The following is a 26,253-nucleotide window of genomic DNA, read 5'->3' on the forward strand; positions in this document are numbered from 1 at the left end:
ATTTGAATAACTCAACTGATGGACAGTAAAATCTTATGTACATCTATGCAATACTTGTATAATGCTAAAGGCCTAAGATTACATTTTTAATAGCTGTGTAACGCTGTTATTTTACGGATTATTTTGTCATGCATTTTGTAAGTTTTTTGTATTGTGTAATTTCAGTTTTACGGGTTTGATCCGTTATCTTGCTGTCAAATTAAATCCGGCTGAATGATCCGTTGTCTTCTGTTCAATTAAAATCCGGCCTAATAATTGGGGCAGTAAAGTAACCTTGAACGTTTGACCCACTTGTTTCTAATATAAGATCTAAAAATAAAGGCCAGGATATAACAATTATGCTGCAATAAAGCATATTTTTTATCATATACAATGCAAAAGCTTCCATAATTATGACCATTCATGTGTGTGTCGATAAGTCAGGAATGTTCTTTATTTAATCGCAAATTCAATGTACATGGTAGATATTGTAAACAATGAACTAACCACGACGGGTTCAGCAACAGTACTAACACAATATGATGGCTAAGATATTGATCACGAACACCGCTTCCGCTTCAACAGTGTTCCCACTTCTCTGAGATAGAATGTTGTTTAACGTTTGTTAAAATCGGCGCGTATTTATCAGCTGACGTTCAATTATGCAGTATCTTAAATATCTTTAAGCAAACGGAATAAAATGTATTAAATATGTATTGTTTCCGAATAAATCAACGCATTAGTGTTAGTTATAGGGACTATGGCAGGGAAACTGGGTTTCCAAATTATACATTTTTATATAAATTAACTTTAATAAAACATAACTTATAAAGTTAAACAATGATTATTTGTCAGAAACAAGTTGGTAATCAATCAGACAATACAAAAAGTTAGTATCACACACAAACATGCCTAAGCTGCAATTCAAAATATGACAGTTGACACCACTTTAACAAACTGCGCTATCATGCTTGGTTATTGACCATGTCACACTTATGTAGATATTGAATAACAGCACGATGTAAACATGTTAACACAAAATGGGTCAAACAAACAAGCCGCATATTATCATTTGATTTCTACCTTAGAATGGAAAAAACTGTGTGTTATATATAGCGAGTTGTATAAGTTTATTTCGTACTTTCACCCAAAACAGTTTTTAACCAGGTTTTCCGAAGGAAAAAACTGGTTATTAGATTGGCGAATGCGGGCGGGCTGGCTGGCGGGCTGGCGGAATAAGCTTGTCCGGGCCATAACTATGTCGTTCATTGTCAGATTTTAAAATCATTTGGCACATTTGTTCACCATCATTGGACGGTGTGTCGCGCGAAATAATTACGTCGATATCTCCAAGGTCAAGGTCACACTTTGAGTTCAAAGGTCAAAAATGGCCATAAATGAGCTTGTCCGAGCCATAACTATGTCGTTCATCGTCAGATTTTAAAATCATTTGGCACATTTGTTCACCATCATTGGACGGTGTGTCGCGCGAAATAATTACGTCGATATCTCCAAGGTCAAGGTCACACTTTGAGTTCAAAGGTCAAAAATGGCCATAAATGAGCTTGTCCTGGCCATAACTATGTCATTCATTGTGAGATTTTAAAATCATTTGGCACATTTGTTCACCATCATGGGACGGTGTGTCCCACGAAAGAATCACGTCAATATCTCCAATGTCAAGGTCGCCACGACTAAAAATAGATTTAAAAAAAAAAATTAAAATAAAAAGGGGGTTAATTTTTTTTGGTCATTTCAAAAGTTCAGTTTGAGTTTTCTCCCTTTATCAGATTTTTTTTTCACAATGAAAACCTGGTTTTGTGACAATTTTGTCCCTTGTTTTTTCAAAGAATTTGTTCCTTGGGTACACTTTTAAATGGTATAGCCCCTTGAAAGCAGAATACGGAATAAAAAATGTTTCCCTAAGGTGGCAATATACAGTGTTTAAGTCTCGGCCAATCTCGTTCACAAGCAGGAGTGAAGCAATTGCTGAAAACTGGTCACCTTGCAAATCAGAAAATAAACCTAGCACATTTCCAGAATGGTTGAGGGTGTGCCTTCTGAAAAATCAAGAACATTAAATCAAATGAGTTGAGGAAAAATGATTTAGTATTAATTAATTCAAACAATATCATCAAAATTATGTGTGTTTCCCAGCCTTTTTAAGCCTGTTTCTAATATAAACTTCCACTTTCCGTCAGACGCAAGGTGCCTGAAAACAATGTTTTTTTACATAGGTAACTTACCAAGTACTAAACAGCTATGGAGAAAATTGGGGGTCAAAGGGTTGGATTTTGTGTAATAGTTAAATGTCCATACGCCAAATTTTCAACAGAAATACTGTCCGGAGCCAGCATTACACCTGTTTTCGAATTGCTTTAATTCTACTTCCTGTATTCAGCTTTAGGTTAAAATATACTAAAATATTTTGGAGTGCAATGCTATACTCTCTAAAAACATGAACATCATTTATAAGAAGACACAATTCTCTGTAGGGGCACTTGCCATGGCTTTATTTTAGAATGTTTCTTTGTGCATGTGGTAGGGAAAACATTGATGTTAAACAGAAATTCACTCTTTTGCTTGAAGGTTGGAGACTACATGAGACTTTGACAGATGGCAGGAAACCCTTCTCAACTGGTACGAATCCGGTAAATAGATGGCCATAAAACAGTGACCGCTGATTCGTTTCGAGTTCTTTCTTGCATAACGTATGACCCCCCTTTTTTATTGTTTAAATAATTGCGGCTTGGAATGCTCTTTAAGAAAAGGTATGGTTATGGGGATGTCTATGCGCAAAAGTTTGACTTTATTTTTTGTTAAAGTTATTGCTTTCACATTGAATTTGTGTAGGAAATCTTTTAGTATATTGTGACCTTTAGTTACAATACCAATGTTTTGGTAATTTACAAACATCAAAGAAAAATCACCACGACTCAAGCCTGACATTCATTATTATTATGATGTTCTCTTTATTTACAAATTTGACCGGGGCCAACTCGAATTGGTTGCTACAAAGTGTGATGTGCAGCCTTATGCACGTGCAAAATGAGAAATGTTCCGTGATGCGATTTATTGCGAGCTTTGAAGTTAAATAGATATATTACTCTGAGTTAAATTGTTTCTTATTTGATTGGGGTATGTTCCTAATATTTTAACATTTGAAGCATCGTACTAGTATCGCAGATCGGATGTTAATAATGATTAATTCTTGATTCGTTCAGGTTACACGAGTTTGAAGAAGTACAGGTTGCGTTTTGCAAGATGTGGACACTTTCAGTGGATATGGAAGCCGCGCCAAGAGAATAAAGGATGCAGAACAAGGTTTGTGCTTTCAAAGAATCCTATATGTTATGTTAGCATGTTTTTGTAACATTATAACTTACACAATACTTATAGTAGCTTAAATTGTTGCGTTTCGTCACAGAAATTACTTCAAACGAGAAACATAATAAACTGCGTTTTAAAATTAATGTTAATACATTTACGAAAAGCTGGCTCAGTGATAATTTAAGTTAAGAACAGAAAGTATAATATGTTATATGAAGGATCATGCCCGGCTTAGCTCTGCCGTGTTTGTCTAAATATAAGGTCATTTGGAAATGCTGTGATTGTATTGAGTCACTGAAACATAGATAGCATAAACTGATTATGTTATACGATACATTTCAGAAAATTGTTTTAGCGTTACATGTTAATGATTGCCGTAAAAACCAATGGTTCACATTTCATATTTTGTTAAATAACCACTACATCCTTCTCAGTGGAGCATCAACAAATATACTTGCCACAATAAACCACGCTCGAGTGTCATTTGTTCCAAAGAAAACGAAATATGTATATAATATATACCTTACTATATATAGTAACAAATTTGTACAGTTTGTCATACCCTCATCACCGTTGCAGGGTCATTATAAATATTGGGCCCTAGGGTCGATTATTTATAATCGGCCCTCAGAATATGTGCGTGTGACGTTAAACTGGAAAAAAAAGGCGTCCACATTCAGCCTTAGCCACAAATTAATGAAATAATCAATCATTATTTTATTATTAAATGACAGGTAGCACACAATTAGGATAATACAAATATCGATTGAAACTAAAGCTGTGCTTCACACTAGATTGATGCCTTTATTTAAGCTTTAACAGGATTCACAAACAGCAAAATTTTAAAAAATAAAAGACACAATTATCTCTATAACAACTGTAATCCGATGCTTATAATAATTAAATGACAACGATGTGCAATCCGTTTTTTTATTCTATCCGTTTATCTATATTTATTTTGAATCATATTTTTGTAAAGGGATCTTTTCACGTTTTTGTAAATTGACAAAATTAAAAAAAGTTGTTTCAGATTCACACATTTTCGTTTTAGTTATGATATGTGTAAGGAAACAGTATTACCAGGGTTCGACACTAAGGCACGTCCGACAGACATTGTCTAGTAAGATCGGTGGTCGGGCTAGTAAAACTGTGGGCTAGCTTGTCCGACTGGTCGTTCATACAAAATCTATACTGATTCATATAACTATAACTAACCGAAAACCTTTTTCTCTTAACGTGTAAAATAACTATTGTATCCATTATTTACATCAGAACAAAACTAGCGTATATAAATAAACGCGGAGCATTCACATGATTCATCGCTATTTTTAGACGCGAAGGAGAGCTTCCCGCAGAAATGGCTTGTTTCCATTGGTAAAGTTGTCATGAATATTAACACTTTGCATGCTGGGAAATTTGTAGTCTGCTAAAATGTTGTCTGCTGAATTTCTAAAATTAGCATTTTCTTCAATTTTTTTCAAAGAATACTATCAGAATAGCAAACAGTTTGGATCCAGATGAGACGCCACGTTCTGTGGCGTCTCATCTGGATCCAAACTGTTTGCAAAGACCTTCAAAATTCGGTTCCAGCACTGAAATAGTTAATGATTTTCTGCAGTGTCGTAGAACTTTACATCATGTTTTTACGACTATTATAGAAAACCGGTATCGTCAATGTAAACATTTTGGCGAAGCAGACGAGAGAATGTAATTTAAAGAGTGACTTTGTTCAAGATTGGATATTCTTCCGACAAATAAGTTAATAAAGAAGAATCCAATGGTAAAACTGACACAGATTATGATGGAAAAGGGCATTGGAGCTGTGGTAGCATGGAGCACAGTGGTCAAGGAGGCCAGAATTTGATAACGTTTAATAAATGTCACCTGCTGTACAGACATCATTTGTTTAACTGGTGATAAACAGTGAAATTACAACAAACAATTTATGTTGTTAATTAGTTTTATTTTATTTTTTACTCTGTGCATCAAAATAACTTTCTTGTGTTCACTAATCATTTTCTGATAAAACCTGATTAAACAGTTACACGACACAATTCTGTTTATTTGCTATGTCATTTATGGTCTAGTAGACATCAGATTCGGGCTAGTACATTTTAAGAGGAGCTGTTCTGATGGTCTGGCTGTAAAAAAGTTAATGTCGAACCCTGATTACTGAACATTTACCATGGTCTAATATAGCCATTATAATGCATCTTTTGACGATTTTAAAACCTAAAAATTATAAAGCGTTGCAACGCGAAACGATTGAATAATTTGCAGAGTTCTGTTATTGACGTTAAATTTTGTGAAACTACGAAGATTGCGTATATAAGGTATACAATACACTACTATGTATACTCGGATGAATAGCCAAGAGGGCTAAAGCGTTTGTACTTCAGGACCTCGGCAGGACTCCAGGGGTCACTGGTTCAAAACCTGCTCCAGGCAATGTTTTTTTCCTTTTTATGTCCCCCACTATAGTAGTGGGGGACATATTGTTTTTGCCCTGTCTGTCTGTTGGTCTGTCTGTTGGTCTGTTTGCGCCAACTTTAACATTTTGCAATAACTTTTGTTATATTGAAGATATCAACTTCATATTTGGCATGCATGTGTATCTCATGAAGCTGCACATTATGAGTGGTGAAAGTTTATGGTCAAGGTCATCCTTCAAGGTCAGAGGTCAAATATATGTGGCCAAAATCGCTCATTTTATGAATACTTTTGCAATATTTAAGATAGCTGCTTGATATTTGGCATGCATGTGTATCTCATGGAGCTGCACATTTTGAGTGGTGAAAGGTCAAGGTCAAGGTCATTCTTCAAGGTCAGAGGTCAAATACATGTGGCCCAAATCGCTTATTTTATAAATACTTTTGCAATATTGAAGATAGCAACTTGATATTTGGCATGCATGTGCATCTCATGGAGCTGCACATTTTGAGTGGTGAAAGGTCAAGGTCATCCTTCAAGGTCAGAGGTCAAATTTATGTGGCCCAAATCACTTATTTTATGAAAACTTTTGCAATATTGAAGATAGCAACTTGATATTTAACACGCATGTGTATCTCATAGAGCTGCACATTTTGAGTGGTGAAAGGTCAATGTCAAGGTTATCCTTCACAAGGTCAAGGTCATCCTTCAAGGTCAAACATCATATAGGGGGACATTGTGTTTCACAAACACATCTTGTTTAAATTTTATTCTTGAGTTTTTACTGGAGCTTTTACGATCCAATGATTACATTTATCAATATAAAGAATTTAATGAATAACTTCAAAACATGCCAAAATCTGTAAAAGGCCCCTTTAAACGATTGTAGCGAATGCTACCCACTGTCACCAAACACGATTTATAAAATTGAATTACTTGTCAGAGCGATTACAATAATTTTATCAAGGCTTCCAATTGTGCACGACAAATGCACAATCCGAAATACGTTTTGTTTTCGTTCGATGCTCCAACATATTCTATATAAACCTTCCACGTCAGAATAGCTAAGACTGTTGTTTCGTCACAAAAATTACGTCACAGAAATACGTCATAAATTGCGTAATCAATTGAATGAAAATAAAAGTACAAAAAGCTGGTTCTGTAATACGTTTTAGAGAAAAAACAAAACAAAGATAAACCAAACAAAGTTAGGTATATATTATAGACGTTAATACGGGCCGTTATGCTCCCTGCGCGCCGATTATCGCTGCCCGCCCCGGCTCAGCCGTGTATTATCCTCTAAATATTTCCTTTTTATGAATACAAAAGCGAAACACTTGAATACTAAATAATTATGTATTTATTCTACAACATAAGTTATTAATGCATTGTGATTTTCAACAATCTGATTTAAATATATATTTGATATGATTATCCATAAAAGCCAATGACAGGCAGGTCACTTTGATCAAGTAGATCATGTAATTAACTGTTGTGTACTTTTTTTTAATTGATATTAACTTGCAATTATATTTTCATTCAAATTTCGAATCGTATAAACAGAGTTTCTAATATATAATTTTTGCTAATCATGGTTCATGTTTTTTATTAGGAAAGCGATTTTGGTGTCAGAAGAGCGTCGAACAAAAAGCGTTATCAAAACCTTCAATCAATCATGCAGGTATATCATTAGCATTTGTTTGTAAACTAGTTGTTTGTATTGATAGTTTATACTGAACATAAGGAATACAGAACACGTTCTCAGAGATACTGGCAAACTGACTGAGAGACACACAAATTGTTGACCACACAGAAATGTAAAAATAGACAGACAAGAAAGCCACATATATACATGAGGCGTGCTCTGTGAAAACGGGGCTTAAGGCATGTGCCTCAAATATCGTCCCACAATAGCCAGTCAGTACCGGCCTGTGTATTCCGCACAGTCCTGTGAAGTCCGCACAGGGTAATCAGGGACGACACTTTCCGCATTTCAGTGTTCTTCTCTTTTAAAAGAATACTCTTAAGAAAAAAATCCACTTTCGGCGGAAAGTGTTGTCCCTGATCAGCCTATGATGACTGCATAGTCTAATCTGAAGTTAAGAATACAGACAGGCATCGTTGAAGAAGAAAGTCAGTCTTTCTTTGGACAGGCAGAGCGGAACAGACAGACAGACAGATAGACAGCCTAGACACAAGGAGTGACTGATATACTTTCTGACTGGCTAACTGAAACAACGACTGGCAGGCGTGTGAACCAACGGGTCGGTCTCCGACTCACAATCAGGCAGCATGGGCATCCACATTTACATAATGACACAATTTCGGTTAAAAAAACATTCAAAACACATACATCCTTCATTTGGAAATATATTCTTTCATCAAACGTAGCAAATCACAATTTTAAATAAGACTGCAACCTATTGATTTTGAATCATATCTGATTTATATCTATCAGCGCGCGTATGGATTTATCAGTTCTCGTATACATGTTTGTCGATTTAATATTCCTACATACTTAAAAATATTTTATATTAAGTACTATCAATACATTTGGTTTTGATGAATTTCATCTGCTGCATGTTTGATACAAACGATAAAATAAGATGTACTAGTATAGAGTTATCAACAGAAACATGTAAGTAATTTATATAAAATTAAACAAATAATATACGCAATGTGTATAGAAAATATTGCAAAACTATGCTCAATATATACGTACAAATGATCAAAACTAATTGAAAGTAATATAATATATGCATATTTAGATTCCAGAGAATTTCACAGAATTGTCTATTCGCATGATTGACGCACTTGACGACAGTGGCGCTGGGAAGGAAACTGTTTTGGAGCGGAGGAGAACTTTCTTGCGGAGGGAGCACATTGAGAAAATAGCATATCAACTACAAAGAAAGAACATTGAGTGTTTTCATTTCGGGAGTCAGTCGGAAGGGACCACAACTCCTGGTCTCCAGTCTGATATAGATTTCCTACAAAGTGACAACATATTCAATATCATGACCATCTGGGAAGACTGGAAGGCTGGGATGGATAACCTTCTGATGCTCCACGACAACACCACTCCACCTCAACAGTACTTGCTACACGTCATCCAAGACTACACACCGGAACCAGTGACCAGTCTGACCCATGACAGGTTCGTAAGGAAAGATTCTGGGCAAATACTGTTAAGCGCTGAAAGATGGAAACAGCACATCGAGTATGAGACTAGACATATGGGGGAGGCAACTCAAAATGGGCCTTCTGTGAGTTGGGTGCCTAACTGGGATATTGTGTGTGCATTTCATGTACGCAAACCTCTTCCTGAAATACAGCACTGGATAGACAGATGTAGAGGTAAACACTGGCCACCTGTTCAGCTTCTCGAGGCTGCACGGATAGCTCCGTGTTTCCTGGAACCAGCAGGACATCCAGACAGTGATTACTAGCGAGAAGAATGGCGACTGTCTCCAAACCTGATAGAACGAATGTTGATATTTAGCTTCAATATGACTCAAATAAAATGTTGCATTGTTTTAAAACTTATCAAAAAATCATTATTTGCTAACATTGTGGGGGATGCTATTACAAGCTTTCATTGTAAAACTATAATGTGTTTCACAATAGAAAGAACACATCCTTCTCTGTGGTGCGAACACAACCTTATGTTTGTACTTTTGCTCTGTTTACACTTATTAAGGCGATGGCTGCGATTGGGAAGGCTTCCGCATTATATCATAGAAGGTGTGAACTTGTTTGATGGGAAACTCTCAAAGTTGCTGCAGAAACGCCTTTTAGTGTATATAGACTCGTTGATAAGGAATAACTTACAAGATGTTTTTTGTATTGGTATAGATAATATAGGATGTCGGTTACAAGCATGTAGTATGCGGCATACTGTACAGGCTGGAGCACTCAGAGGTGTATTATTACATAACAGCATCAGATTACTGCTGAAGTTTGAGTGCTTGAAAAGATTGAACAATGCGTTAACAGTTATTAAACATAAACTGAGCAGTTCTCATACAACCTTCGAGCATAAATTAAAATACATAATACACAATTGTTTTGAATGTATTGAAAACTCAACAAATACCATGTCAAAAACTGCTGCTCTTGAATTGATTAAACACTTTTATGCGTTACACATTTCAGTTCAATCATCTTACTATTTGCGACTACAAAACGTTCTTGACAGCGAAAATATAAGGCGTGTCCGATATTCCTTAAATTCGGATGTAGCTTCTAGTCGCTTAAAGTTTGCTTCTATGCTATACTGCAGTGGTCATCTTCAAGCGGCAGTTCGAGTGTTGGAGGATGTGGAGAGGAGGTATCACAGCAAGGTCAAGGCTGTGTGTGGATATAGATCAATACAGGGAGACAGTGATCTGAAGGTGTTTGCTGATATGCTATTAGGCAACACTGACAACAGTGAACCTCCATTCGCATTCTGTGTAAATTTTTTAAGACGGGAATCGCACTGTGCCCCTTTCATTGTATTGTTTGAAATGAATCGCAATATCACTGAAGAGGAAGTGGCACAGAGACGATACAATGAAAAACTATGGATGGACAGTGCTGAGGTGGATGCTCTTCCGTTTCTTTACTATCTGCAGTATCTCACGTATGGAGGACTCGGTGAACGTGGCAATAAGCTAAATGCGTTAAGAAACTTGGTGTCTTACATGCGTGATGACAGACATCATATCATCTTGTATCACCAAGAGACTGCCTTAAACTTGCTGGGACACTGCTGTGAAATGGAAGGAGATTATGAAAGAGCGTTGAATGTTTACGAGCTGTCGTTGAGTATTCGTGATACAAACAATGCCGCTAATTGGCACGTCCGGCGTGTTTTGCGTCTTATAAGCGGTTAAAACTATGATAAACAAGTTTTCTTGAGTACACCATTTACATATGAACTGTACATGTCTTTAAGATGCTATAAATCATGTATCGAATGTTAGAAAATATAAGGAAACGCAGTTTATATTTCGAAATATAACATTGTTGATGTGTTCTTCTTGCTTTTTAATGATTTTCTCATAGATGAAACTATCTTGTACTTTCTGTAAAGTGCTTGTGTATACAGATACATATCTGCTATATGCTTAAGCTGATTACAATTTATTGGGAATAAATGGCCTTAATGCTATAAAGTAAACGAAGTTATCGAAAGCCACTACAATTATGAATATACTTCTTACATAGCCATAGGAACATTTTATATGTATTCTTCAAGAGTATCACACTTTATTGTTCAAATAGGTGTTGTTGTTTTTTCAAATCACGTTATATTTGTGCGTTTTTCAAAATAATTCAATGTTTAAAATACTTGTCATATCATATGATATGAAGTACTTATAACGATTATTTTTGTATTTCTTTCATACACAAACAATATTTAGAATGTTAATTCATAACAGTTCTCTTGCAAAATATATATGTCACCAATATACGTATAGATATATCACAGTTTAATATAGCTAGTTAAAGGTAGATTTAAGGATGCATATGTACGTAAGTCACATGTTGGCAGTCAACTTTAATGATTTTTTTAAAATGATTCCCACCCTTTATATGTTTCGCTCCACAACTTTATCGTACATGACGGTAAACGATAATGTGTGTTGAACTATGTACATCGTTTTAGTATGCCCCAACAACCTATATACAACCTATTATAATTGTTATCTACCAGCCCACATATAACGCAGAAAGTTGGACACACATATGTATATTGATTAGATGTGTCCTTTATTTCAAATGAGCTACTTTTCATATTACCTAATGTTCTAAATATTGTTTGTATCAACAACGCATTATAGTTAGTATCATGCTTATAGATGCCGACACAACTGTTTAAACGTTTTAAATGTACCATAAACCCTTATGAACATGAAGTCATGCCTCAAATTTGCAAAAGCGATGTATTGCTGGTAATATATTATATTGAGAACAACATTAAACACAATTGTGATTTTTTACCATTAGTCCCCTACTACCTTAAGAGCATCTCAAATCCTGTACAAACACTGAGTTGATTATAAGTTGGTGTAAACTATGCGCATATATTAATCATTTGCGGCCACATCAATCTTACATATAATTGGCAACGCAATGACTTATCGGCGATCAATAGTTCCATCGCCAAACTGATAACCTAATTACTGCCATTTCGAATGATATACATATCTATATAAGAACAACGATATTAAAGCACCGCATTAAACGGGGTTTAATGCACACGCGTAAATTGTCGTCCAAGATTAACATGTGCAGTCCGCACCTGCTGATCAGGGACGACACTTTCCGTTGTAATTTTTTTTTTCGTTTGAAAGAAGTATATTCCTATCTGAAAATCCAGTTAAGGCGGAAAGTGTCGTCTAAGGTTAGCCTGTGTGCACTTCACAGGCTTATCTGGGACGACATTTAACGCACAGTCGTTTTTAACTTATGTACGTGATCCCTTACTTTGCATTTAAACTTAATCATCCATGTATAAGACGAACCCAGAGGATGGGTGTCTAAGAACATCTGAGCCTCGTTCTTGGAAAACGGGGCTAAATGCATGTGTGTAAAGTTTCGTTCCAGATAAGCCTTTGCAGTCCGTGCAGGCTAATAAGGGATACACTTATAAGGGTTTTTCCGTTTACAATAATTCTCTTTTCGTGAAATTCCAGTCTAGTTAAACGGCTAATATGGGACGACACTTTATCAACATGCATTAAGCCCGGTTTTCGAAGAGCATCGCTCAATTGAATAAAGCATTCATGTATAAGAAAAACTGAGAGGATGGCTGTAAAAAAAACATGTTACACTGCAATGTCTTTACAGACTTAATTGTTATTTAACTGAAATAGTTATTTTGAGAGGCTCTTTCAAATTAAACAAATGCATTTGCATATAATCAGTAAACGAGACTGCTAACGGCCAGAACGTTTTCAAATATATATGGCGCCGTGTTTTAAACGATGTTTCACTTGAAAAGCACACTTTGTGCAATGAAAACAAATCGATATCACATTAAAAAGAAATCAAGATACTAACATGAAGAAAACGTTACATATTTATCATAACGTTGATTAAAACGATGCTCATTTATTTGCCTTCAGCAACAATAAAACATCGATAATTGAACAACACCATTGTGTGCACTTTAAAAAGAGAATATTTCAAGAATTGAATGGAATGTTCCAATTTAAGGAAGTATTAGCCGACTGCACAGGCTAATCTGAGACGACACTTTACGCACATGCATTTAGCCCTGTTTTCCGAGAGCACGGCGCATACATATTTAGATATATATTTACGAGACTCCGTGTCCATTACAAAGTGTATCAAACCACTGATTTGTGAATGCAACCAACTGAACAGTCGGCAAACTAATCTTTAACAATTCATCAGTTTAATGAGTATGCATTTTAACTCCTTAAATATACACTGAAATAGACAGTGCTCGTTCCGCTCAATAAATATTCACGTCAGCGTCGCAAACTGGAACATGTTAACGTCAGTCGCAAGTAGTTACATCGAGAAATAATGTGCGAGTGTACATATAGAGAATAATAGGTTAGTGTTGATTATATATCAGGTTTATCGTGCGAGGCTAAGAAAACAAAAGGCACGAGAATTTGGCGTTTGAATTTGCATGTTTCTGTCATCACTTCTCCAGTAATGATTTAAGATTTTTACTTAAAATTTTACATGTGATCATTTGACTATATTATGTGGAAGACCAACTAATTGTTTTTAATAAGAATTCAATGCTGCTGCAGAAGCTGGAGTTTCACTTCTTGATATCATCTATATTAGTATAAGTTAAATTGTCGAGTTTGCCATCTGTATTTATAATAGCTTCAATGCCGGGAACGGACTAAATACGGAATGAAAACGTCGTTTCATGATGGCAGCTTACACTTTACCGGTATATAATAATGTTTCGTCCGAACAGATGTTCAGTTAATGCGATTTGTGTTAATGTGTCTCTCGATTTCTTACCGGGAAGTGTACGTACGTCCACATTGCTCTGAAGGCCACGCTTACTTATACCTTTAAGCATTGAGTCTCCGATTAATAACGTTCTATTTTGTACAAGTCTGGATTTATGTTCGAAGTCATTAGTATGTGCGTTTCCGCTTCCTGTCAGTTCCGAAGTGTTCTGCGAATTTTGTAAAGCGGGCGACGTTATTTCTACATCAAATGATTGCATCGCGGGAAATGTTGTATGATTATTTGATAAATCATACGATCCAGTAGGAGTTCCCATCAATTTATTTAGCGATATTTCAGTTTCTTTTTGTTGCGTTAAAATATTAGACATCTGGGTTTTCATTGATTCAGAGAAGGATTGCCGTCGTTTTAGAAGTCCCTCGTTCAGGTTGCTCCTTTGCGTTTTAACAGATTCTGAATTTGAAGTAACATCTTTCAACTTATTCTACAGCACAGAGTGTGTTGATTTTTTAAACCACATATAATATCTTTTATTTCATTATTTATTTATCTTTTATTTCAGCGAGTTGCGTTGAGGTCTGTAGTATGTGTTCCCGCATTACACTTTTGAGTTCATTTATTTCACTTGAAACGGATTTCATAAAATCATTCAATATCTCATGGATATTCGAATTTGTTACTTTATTAATTCGACAAGCATTCTTTTCTTTTCGTACTGACTGAACTGATTCATTGAGGCGACGTAATTCTTCATGGCTATCGGATTCATTTTAATTTTCCGAAAGTTTAGATTCATTTTTGCTTATTGACATCAAAAGTTTCTTAAAGGCATTTTTTACATCAGCTGTTGTTGTTTCGTCATTTATTAATCTTTCCTCTATGTTTTTAACATCGCTGGCAGGTGAATTTCCGTGAACTGATGAGAGTTTTTCCCGTTTATTAAACACGAACGTGTTGTGTGATACAAGTTTAATGTATAAATACCCTGTCGACCAGAACATAACTTGTATTGCGTTTCAACAAGATTTCCCTGTCTGTCGTGCACCGGAAATTTGCAACATTTATACGGAAGAGTGTTATTGCTGAAAAACTGATCCGCCGCAATCTTGAAAAGTTCATACATACCAGTGTTTAGTAAAAGTCGAAAACCTTAACCTGTCTCGTACACAATCACATCTTCGTGATCGGTGGAATCCAACTTCTTTTGCAGTGACATCCTCATATTTAGCTTGTAATCCACACCAACTGCGGCGCCATCATTAACATTTTTTTTTTAACCCGGCGGGTGCCGCTGTCCCAGCGAAAGGCACAATATCACTCATGTTTACGTCGTTTACTTTTGTCCGAAATCCACAAAATTACATTGTTTTATCGACTTTTTTCAGTTATTCTGTTTTTGTAGTGTTTTAATGTGTTTTTTCTAACCAGACGATTAAAAACAGTTAAAAACTTAATTTAAACGTTAAGAGTTTGATCATCTTGGTATACAAAGTCTTACATTAACTTTATTTAAATTAATGATACGATTTTACTCATATTTTCTAATTACACGACCTTAAAACTCCCTACGATTTATAAGAGACAATTGCGCCCGAATTACTGTACAATATTTTCACAATATCCTATATCATTACCACGAATATAGAAATATTACGCTATTTGACTTTTAACAAATGTTGATGATTTAAAAACAAGAGTGACAATGAATATATTATACCTTGTCAGTGACTTCAGGAAAGGTTTCACGCTTTCTTGGGAGTCTTCATCCGCAGACACGTGTCCTAAATTTGAAACAATAATTTAGCCTCGTTGCGTTACAACTATGCTTAATACACGTGCGAAATGTTTAACCCGAGATCACCTTGTGTAATTCACACAGTCTCATCAGACGCGACATTTTCGGATTTTTGTTTAGAAGATACCTCCCTTAAACGAAAACTACGTTAAAATTGTCGTCCGTGATTAGACTTTGCGGACAACACAAGCTTATCTTAAGCTATTCCCTTACGCAAATGCATTTAGCCCCGTTTTCCCAGAACGCAGCTCAATATCATAACACGCATAGGAAATATCAGGCAAATACTGTTGACTTCAAAACTCTAAGCAATATAATGAAGTAATCGCGCGTAAGACATTTGTTTAATCTTTGAAGTATTTAATCGAGTTTAAAAAGTTGTCTTTGTTTATCGAGTTCCAGAACACAAGTGTTACAGTTGTTTATGGTGTGTTTACAGTTCTTTTACTTGTTCCAAAGCAAATGATGTAACATATGCTTGACAATAACACTTTGCTATCTGTAAAATGATTTCACGGTATATAAAACAAATTTAAAATGGTACAACTATTTTTGAATTAAAAATTAATACAAGCAAACTAATGCGCTACGCTTTAATGCAAATTTATCAATAAAATTATCAGTCTACTAGAAGGCCCTTCCCTAATGGCAAAATAGTATTGTGTACGCTCTATATGTTTGATGATGGCATGCTGCATAAACCATTTTTGTATAATTGACACAATTTAAATGTGTACTCAATAGATTTAAAAATAAATGTCAATACATATAAAAGCTTGCTTAATAAGTAAACTAAAAACTGTATCCGAATTCACAAAAACAATCTACATTCTTGACCCATCAGTATATTCAAAATTTCTGCATACACTCTTTTAACTTGAAATACAAATCTTTGGAAATTAATATAATGTTTTACCTCAGAAGATTATTCTCGTTATTATTACCATATAACACGTGCTCAGTGGCTTTAAACATAAGTTTGTTGCGTCCATGTTATTCCACTTAATTTGTTTACTTTGATTTAAAATCGCTTTACTTAAAATCCTATATTTTCGGAATATTGTGTTTTTATAGAATGACTTAATCAAATTTCGAACGTTTATCGATAATTTTAACTTTTTGTTGCTTGTTCTCGAGAAAAAATGATAAGACTTGTGTACGTAACCGAAAGGCAAAATGTATCTTTATTTGCAAATATTACCAGTTGAATTATTTTCGTAACCGATAAACAGACACATATCGTTAGGCGGATTGTAGTTATTCAATTTAAAACATTCAAGGTTTATAATATACGTTTGGCAGAAAATATTTTTTGTGACAAAACACACGCAGCGAGTCTGAAAATTGTTAAATTGTCTCATTAATTTGTTTTATTGAGTTCCTTAATTATACTTGTTAATGCCGGTAAATTTGCAAGCGACAGCATTTACAATCTATTGTATACATATATAACGTGACGTTCATACGTAATTCAAATCTGTATACGGGTGCGTAAGCACATTCCTCCATCTTCAAAAACTAAGATATATATTCCGCGGACGAAATAAATTATTGTCAATTCGCCGTGGTGTCATGGATATGGTGTCCGCCTAGCGACCTGCTTCGGTGTTGGGTTCAATCAGTATCGTGGGAGTGTTCCACCAAAAACACCACGTACTGGCTATAGGCCCAGGAAACGGACTCGAGAGCGTTTCAAATAAGTACAAAGCATTTTAAATGCAATCGATCTAAAATCAAAAAGGTTTTAGCAAATACATTATTATTTATTTCGATGCATTCAGTAAAATTTCATCAGATCTGTCATGAACCAAAATTAAACGTTTAAATCAAAATAGAATACCTCGGGCGAAGCAATACGTTTAACCTAACTAAGGCTTGCGAAAAAGACATCATACATAAAGATGTACCGATTTGTCGACTGTTAGCAACAACACGATCTCTTACGGCCGTAAATATTTCAGCGACCACTAACAATATAGAATAACAAAGTCGAAGGAATATAATTTTCATTTGTGTTTTTTTTATATTAAGATACTAGCTCTAGTAGGCGTGATAGAAGTCGAGTTTTTGACTTGTTTAGGTTGTAATTATAGTCCGCAGAGCTTATCAGGCACGACACTTACCGCTGTTATGATTTTTGTCGTTTAAAGGAAATGTCTTTGAAACGAAACTCCAGTTTTGGCCGAGGAAGTCGACTCTGATACGCCTGTGAGGACGGCACAGGCTATTCTGGTACAACAATTTACGCACATGAATTTAAACCCGTTTTCCTATAGCGCGGCTCGATTCGTTATAACAGCCTTAACTTTTGCTTAAAAAGGAGCAACTTATTTATACATTACTTAAAATACAGACCACCAAGGTAACTGCAACGGACTTATGTAACACTGGTTCGACTACAAGCTTTTCACGCTGGTTTGCAATTTATTATGTATGCGTCATCGCCTAAAAAGCTACACAGAAGACTATACAATAAAATCACACGACCACAGACGTCCGTTAATTGATAAATATCAGCTTCAATCGCTGTTAAACATGCGTCAAAAAGTTGCAATGTTTATGAGAGGAAAGTACCACGGAAGTACGGAAACGTATATGGTACACCCCAATAATGTGGTCATGCCGGAATAATTAATACCGACTTACTGTGAAATAACATGGTATGTCGACATCGTTTTGTAGCTTTTCCCACCTTAATTTTACTCGTCATAACGAAATAAAGTTGAAGTCTCGACGTAAATGTTTCCGGCTTTTCCCGAAAATATATTTGGTCGACATGATCTAAGTCGACAAATCTACATTATTTTTGACGTCATGCTCTTGTGAAAATGACATGCCATCATAGTTTATGTCGACACGATGAGTTAATTTTTAAGCCATGACACCTTTTTCATATCATGTCGTCATAGAATTTTGACATCATCACATTATTGCAACATTGGTTCATGACTTCCGGCGTCGAACAGATTTTTAGTTTCTGGTATATTCTTTTGAAACACGCAAGGCCTCAGACAGTCCATTTTTACATCAGGAATGCTTGGTAAAAAGGTAAAACTAACATTTGCAAACAATAAATATTAATGTGTTCGTTGGTTTTAATGGGCATTTAGAGAGCTTAAATCTCGATTGATTCGTTTAGATATTTCTCTTTAACTAATATATGCAAAACGTGTGTTTAACGACTCACAACTTTTTTTTATATTGCAGATTTGTGTCTTAGTGGCACTGATATATGTTGACTCATCGTTAGCTGTACTTTCAAATCAAGGAAGGGATGTTTGGATTTCGCGTTATCACAAACAGGGCTATACGCGTCTGGATATATGTGGATTCTTGCTTTTCCTACACAACACTGCTCTCAGTTTGAGTCAACAGAAACGGATACTGCAAAGGTAAAGGGCTCAACAGACGAAACACGTCGTCTCCTCTTCCAGACGTTATACGAGCGATTCGTTCAGTATATAGAAGAGGGATGGCTGAATGTGGTTATAAAACTATATGGAAACTGGTCAACACAATCACAAATGTCAAAGTAACCCAAGAAATAACAAGGTGTGTATTGAAGGTAATTGATCCTGAGGATGTTGCTCTCAGGTCTGCACAGCGCCTGCGACGCAGAGTCTATACCAATAAAGGTCCTAATTTTACTATACACATTGATGGGTATGATAAGCTAAAGCCTTTTGGAATTGCTATACACGGGGCGGATGATGGATTTTCCAGTTGAATATTATGGCTGGAGGCATGTTATTCGAATAATGACCCTCGAATTATCGCGGGCGTCTTTGTTAACTTTGTGAAACGGATTGGTCGCGTTCCACGTCTGGTTCGTGGCGATGCAGGGACAGGAAACGTTCGGGTACGGGCTATGCAAATAGTGTCTAGGTTTAATGACAGAAATAACATGTCTGGAATGAACAGTTACATGACTGGGAGATCCACTGGGAGATCCACTGGCAATCAATGAATAGAACGTTTTTGGGTAAATTTAAGAGTCAGTTTTACTGTGTTTTACTGTGCATTTAGAATGCTTGAGATTCTGTTTTATACCATTGATGCAACGTGATCTGAAATCTTTCACCCCTCTATGGAATTCTCATCGGATTCAGCAGCAAAGACATGTGGAAGCACCAAATGGGATACCGATGGTAATGTACTACCAGCCTGAGGCGTATGGAACCCGAGGTTTTAGATTTCGGCTTCCTTGCGAATTGGAAACCATTGATCGTATTCAAGAGAGATACTTTGTAAAGAAACCGCAGTTTGGGTGTAAAGATGACTTCATACCCGTCCTAGAACATGTGTGTGAAATGCAGCGGGAGCAACTGCCAGTTCCTGAATCGATTGAAAGTGCGACTTCTTTGTTCTTGGCCTTCACTGAAATATTGGATGGTTACTAATTACATATGCACAGATGTATGCTTAAAAATTGGTTATATTTTGCAAATTTAATTGTTAAGTTAGTTTAGTTCAAGTAAGTTTCGATTCGAGTTTTATTTACAATGTTTCGATAAGCAACACAAATGTATATTCTTGTTATTGGAATTGATCTTGAAGTAGTTAAACGTTGTTTTTTTGTTTGCTAAAATAAATTCACTCATATTGTTGTACACATTTACAGACATTGCAAACTTGGCAAAAACAGATTCACAATGTTCTTCATTTCATTGTTAGATTGCAAAAGAATGAATGAAACGTTACTAATTGTTTGAAAATATGGCGGTCATTTAGTTATGAAATCTTGTAAATTGTGGAATGTTCCTTTTAAAATATGTTTCTTTTAAAAGATTTATTAACATTTTATTTCAAACTTCAATATATTAAACGAAACGACTATTGTAAATCTTATATTTAATATTAACACTGTCGCAAATATATGATATGTTTATTTTGTTTTTTCTTACTTGATTTTCTGTTCCTGAAACTCCAGTGTATATAGTACATGTTTGAAATAAATGTTCATACTGCAATTAGATTTTTATTTTTTTTGAATGGTCAAATAATTCGTTTTTGAGGAAATGGAAAATTATTCAAATGTGACAAAAAATTAGGTTATTTGTAGATCAATTTTAGGGCTAGTTAATGTGATCGGTCTTTCTTCGTCGTCCGTCAAAATTTTCACTAAAGCGAAATCACCTACTCAGCTGTGTCAATAATAACAGAACATGAACAGTCTTCAAAGCTAGTAAGGTTGTAGTTTGCTATATTTCCATATTATGTCCACATCGCACATTACTTATCAAAATATTTTTGAAATATTTGTTTACGAGCCGGTTTAGTTTTATATGAGTTGTGATACACGTACCCTTTGACTAGATCGGTCAATGGTATGACCCTATATATATATATATATATATATATATATATATATATATATATATATATATATATATATATATATATATATATATATATATATATATATATATATATATACTCAACTGGATTATTGAAAGCGAATTATGCATTTAATCGCCAATTCTACGTGCAGTCATCATCGTAAAACGACAAAAATGCACGGCGAATATTTAAGTAACGATTGACTTTAATTACATTTTATTTTTCTTGCAGTTTATTACATAATTACAATTGCCCTATGTTTCACTAGTGTACATTATTCTGAATGGCTATAATATATCATTTGACTGGGCTTTAATATTCAATGAAGCGAGTTGCCTCCACGAAGCGCACGAGGAAATCGAGCGTGGGGCAACTTGGTTTAATTATGCCATGTGCAACATGCACACAGTCAAAACTGCGTATTGTAAAAGGGTCGCCTACTAAATTCATGCACGAATAAATCCCAAATTATATTGTGCCAAACCATTAAAAACATATGCAGAATGATAATCGTAATTGCATGTATAAGAATTGAAACGCTCTTTTCTTCGCTTCATCGATGTAAGTAGGTTAGTTTTGGTATTTAATTCGGCTTTATGCAAATTAGTTCCTCACACAAAACAGGCACATTTTCAACTAGAGATAACTAAACATCTTAATAGCAGTGAGGTATCAAGCAGATACATAATGCTGAGCATTAATATACGATTCAATAAAAACTTTATTCAGATTTAACAAAAGTTGACCTTCAAATCTTCGCATAGAAGCTGATGATTTAAATGATAAATATCTTATTCTAAATATAAAATTTAAAAAGATGATTTATAAAACAACATAACAGCTAATGAGTTTCAAACTGTTCTTCAGTATTTATTCAGAAAAAGTAAGACAAATGAAAACAAAGTTAAGGACATATCACTTTCTGAAATGGTCAGAAGTGATTGGGGTAATGTAAAACAATAATTCCTTATATTAACATTGGAATATGAAGTTTGGAACAATGTGCATTATTAAAATAACATATGCTTCAGTGATACATGAACCATTTCTAATGAAATCTTTCAAAAAGAGTAAATAATAACATGTTTTCACCTTATAAACCACTTTCTTCTTGGGCTATGGAAGTCCTTATTTTCTTGTTTTGTTCATAAATCCGTTGACACCAGCTGGAACCTACACTACTGTTATTATTAAATATTACACATTAGAAACACTGAAAAAGGTATACTTTTGTGCAAGAACAAAATGTAAACAACTAGGCCAGCATTTTTTTTTTGTTTTACGGGAAATTTTTTCAAACAAATTGAGTCGGGGAGCATAAATAAAAATAAAAATAAAATCATTAGAATTGAGCAGTCTACCAAAAAAATAAAAATAAAACTGTCTAAACTGATTATTTTTTTATTTTTGAAAATTTAAAATTAAGCCAATTTAACCTTATGTATACTTGCATTAAGTGTTTTATATATCTTATTACACTGTTGTAGAAGCTTTTTATAATAATAGTAAACATATAAATATAGTAAAAGACACAATATACCTAGAAACCTAGATTTATTTCATTGAACATTTTCTTAAGTGAAAGCCGTATAAAGAATTAAATAGCACATGTATCAAGGATTTAAATTGTTCTAGTAGAATTACTCTGCTGACTGTATATAACTTACTCGCAAGATTAATTATATATAGAACACAACTTTTGAACTATGTAATTGTATATTTTAAAATAGTATTTTATTTTAAAAATTCCGTAAAAGACTCACAGTATTGTCAAAATAAAATGGTGTAAACTTCTGCACATATTATTTTGTTCCTCTCTTATTCACAGTTTAAGTTCAAATGAAAATTTCTATGGAATGTGTTGTCTGTATTATTTTAAGGAGAAACAGCAATAACATGTTTTGGATATATATAATAAACAGAGAGAGCTATATAAATGTGAAGATAATAATAACCCTTGGAACAAATACATAGAGCCGATTGAGCACATTTATCAACAGAGCCTGAGGTGTGATAAATTTATTTGCATTCCTTGCAGTACAAATCTTGCAGTATGAAAACATTATTTACAGTTGATAGAACATCATATTTCGGCTAAATAATAACTCATTTTTGAAAAATAATGTCAAGAAAAATAAATAAAACTTTCTTGTGACTTTGACGGACATACGAACATCGGGACCCAATGTTATTTTCTTCAGAAGCTGTGTTGCATATTTTTTTCTTAATAAAGAATTTATAAGGTGGGTGGGGAATGGGATTATTGATGCAAGTACCTGTGGTTCAGTCATCATGTTCATTATAAGGAAACGTAAAGTAGTACTTCTTGGACATTTTCGGGATGTTGATTTTTATCTATAAAAATATTACAGGATATGCATTTTAATAAATACGCATTTTTATTAAACCTACCCAAAACTTGTTAACACACCGAAAGTTATCGATGGTGAAACCTCTGCATCATCTGCAAAGACTCATTATTATTTTGAATTTCGTATCACATAATATGGGCATGATGTCAACAATGGTGTTCTGAAGATTATCTTTTCTAATTGAAATTGTTTCTGCTCCGTTTTTAATTAATTTGATTTTAAAATATGCTACATTTGTCTCGTTGATGTTAATGTCCGCCATTTCGGAAATGCAATATGAAAATCATTTGTTAAATACCCACCGATTGGCTAATAGCGTGTGGTATTGGCTGCAATAGCCAATGAAAATCGCTGACGCTTTACAAGTCGAATTGGCACAACGAAACAACCCACATTATAAACACATTTTGAGCAACACTTTCGGCAATCTGCGCAATTTTTTTTTCTAGTTTTGGATAGGTCGGCGGGTGAAATGTAAATAAAAAACAAGTGACTTTTATTTTTATTTGTATTTGTCGAAAAATGGGTCGGTCGCTCCCGTAAAACATATAATAAAAAATGCGGGCCCTAGAGTACAAAGATAGTACACTTGAGCAAAAATGTGTTTGTCAGAAACAATATGTCCCCTTCTGCGCCGCTTTGAAGCTATATATTAGACCTTTGACCTTGAAGGATGACCTTGTCCTTTCACTGCTCAAAATGTGCAGCTCCATGAGATACACATGCATGCCAAATATCAAGTTGCTATCTTCAATATTGCAAAAGTCATGGCAAATGTTAAAGTTTGACGCAAACAAACAAACCAACAGACAGCGCAAAAACAATATGTCCCCACCACTTTAGTGGTGGGGGGAATTAAAAAGTATGGTGGGCCAGAAATGATAATTTAAAAAGAAATTATATGAAAGATACATAAATATTGAAAACATGTTAATAAAAACCCTTTAACTTTATAGCTTATGTTATGTTAATACTATAAAGATAATGATATATCAATGTGTTTGTTAAAGTGATTTTATACACTGTTTCCAAAAGTTCAATCAAATTTATATTTGTCATCCTGGTCAACCATACTTTTCCCAACTATTTTTATACTCAAGTTGTTTACATTTTTTTCTTACAAAAATGATCTTGTTTTTCAGTGTTTTAGTGTGTTATATTTAATCATACTCTAACATTATCTTCTACAGTAGTGTAGGTTCCAGCTGGTGTCAATGGATTTATGAACAAAAAATAAATAAATAAGGTTTTACAACGCACATGAAGAAAGTGGTTTATAAGGTGAAAACATGTGATTATTTACCCTTTTTGAAAGATTTCATTAGAACTGGTTCATGTATCACTGAAATATATGATATTTTAGTTCTGCATATTGTTTCAAACTTAATATAGAATGCTAATATGAGGAATTATTATTTGACATTACTTTAACCACTTCTGACTATTTCAGAAAGTGATATGTCCTTAAACAACAAAAACCAAGTAACACAAATAAGAGGGCTAAGAGGCACTGGGTCGCTCACCTGAGGGAATGAGATGAAATTAAAGACGAGTTAAACTCGTGTGCAAATAATTCAGAACATTTATATCAAAAAGGCTGACTTCAAGTCGAGGTTAAGATCTTCCAAAGTATTTAATATAAGCATATATAAAAAATTACCCGACCTGGTTTTTAATACTGATTGACAAGAACCATTTTGCAATACAAAAGTATCAAGGAAACATACGCTTTGACCAAAGTTCATGAAGACTGGGCTAAAAATGCAACTTCTAGAGTTTTTACATATTTACATTATAAACGAAAAGAGAAAACTGCTCCACCTCAGGGCGGCCATTTTTGCTCCACCTATCAGTACCAATTTCGAACTTGTCTGAAAAAATCAATAATACCAATTTTCTGACTAAGTTTCATAATAAAGATAATCCGCTTCCGGTTTTGAGTGAGCATCCATTTAAAATGTAATTCTAAAAACTAAAAAAAACGCGTGTGAGGCACACAAATAACATTTGTGAGTGATGAGAAGTTTAGTGAACAGGATGTGACATGTAAAAAAATAAAACGAGGTTTGTGACTTTGAGAAGGCCTTTCCTCAAGCTTTTGTATTTTTCTATTGACGGGTCGGGTGTGAGAAAGACCCGGGATATTGACATAATATGTGTATACACACATAAGGTCCTTGTGATTGCCATTGTCATTGTCTGGCGCCTCCGTGACGCATCAATAAACATGTTAATAGTTCACCGTGACAGTAGCTAAAGTGAATAAGAGTGTTTAAGGGTTTATTGTGAATACTGTCCCGTTCATCCCGTGATAGTTGTGAAATCAGGAACAAACGCCAGCATTCATCTACTGCGATCGAGTTAACAGACAATAGCTCATTAGACTCGTCTGTATTCGATAGTTTAAAGGGGCAGAAGTCCAAGAAAGACTCGAACAAGAAAAAAATTGAACAGAAAAGTCCCGAGCAACAATCTATGGAAGTTTATCAATTCGCTCATTAGAATCGCGACTCGAAAAGATTAGTTCCAAGTTGTCTACAGTACTTACGAAAGATGACACCTGCATTATTCGTACCATGATTAAGGAAACGTTCGATGAAGTCAAAGATAAATTTTTGAGCTCAGTCGTCAAAAGGTTGAAAATCATTGAATGTAACATTTTCGACCAGACAAAGGAAATTGAATCGTTACATTGTCAAATAACCAGCAAAGACAAAGAGCTACAAGACCTGAAAACAAAGCTGAATGACTCAGAAAAGCGTACTGCATAAATTTTAAATGAGCACGAGCAGAATAGCCGTAGAAACAATATGCGAATTACGGATCTACAAGGAGACGAAGAATTTCAGTCCTCAATAGCGTTGGCTTAACAGGTGTCGTCCCTTTTAAATTCCAAGCTTGGTCTGCGCGTTGAAAAGGAGGATATAGACATAGCGCATAGTATAGGGAAATATCACCGAGAGAAGATCCGACCGGTCATCGTCAGGTTCATACGGCGCCAAACAAAATCGGATGTAAAGCGAAATGCAAAGCTACTCAAAGGTTCCGGTATTT

At 34.7% G+C, this 26,253-nt stretch overlaps 1 protein-coding gene across 28 annotated transcripts in view; it reads left to right on the forward strand.

Moving 5' to 3' along the window:
* LOC127851686 (uncharacterized) overlaps window positions 1–11,724 on the forward strand; it is a 129,957-nt gene extending 118,233 nt beyond the window's left edge. For 9 of the 28 annotated variants that reach the window (XM_052385509.1, XM_052385514.1, XM_052385508.1 and 6 more), the window contains one exon: window positions 9,216–11,724. In XM_052385509.1, coding sequence (XP_052241469.1) covers window positions 9,216–10,616 — 1,401 coding nt within the window. In that variant the 3' untranslated portion in view covers window positions 10,617–11,724. Of the gene's footprint in view, window positions 1–2,568; window positions 2,691–3,203; window positions 3,304–7,351; window positions 7,421–8,507 lie in introns of all 28 variants that reach the window. The other 19 variants (XM_052385517.1, XM_052385519.1, XM_052385518.1 and 16 more) reach the window with 8 other exon arrangements.
* The last annotated feature ends 14,529 nt before the right edge of the window (window positions 11,725–26,253 follow it).

Source organism: Dreissena polymorpha, chromosome 11 (assembly GCF_020536995.1).
Source record: "Dreissena polymorpha isolate Duluth1 chromosome 11, UMN_Dpol_1.0, whole genome shotgun sequence".
NCBI classification, from domain to species: Eukaryota; Metazoa; Mollusca; class Bivalvia; order Myida; family Dreissenidae; genus Dreissena; species Dreissena polymorpha.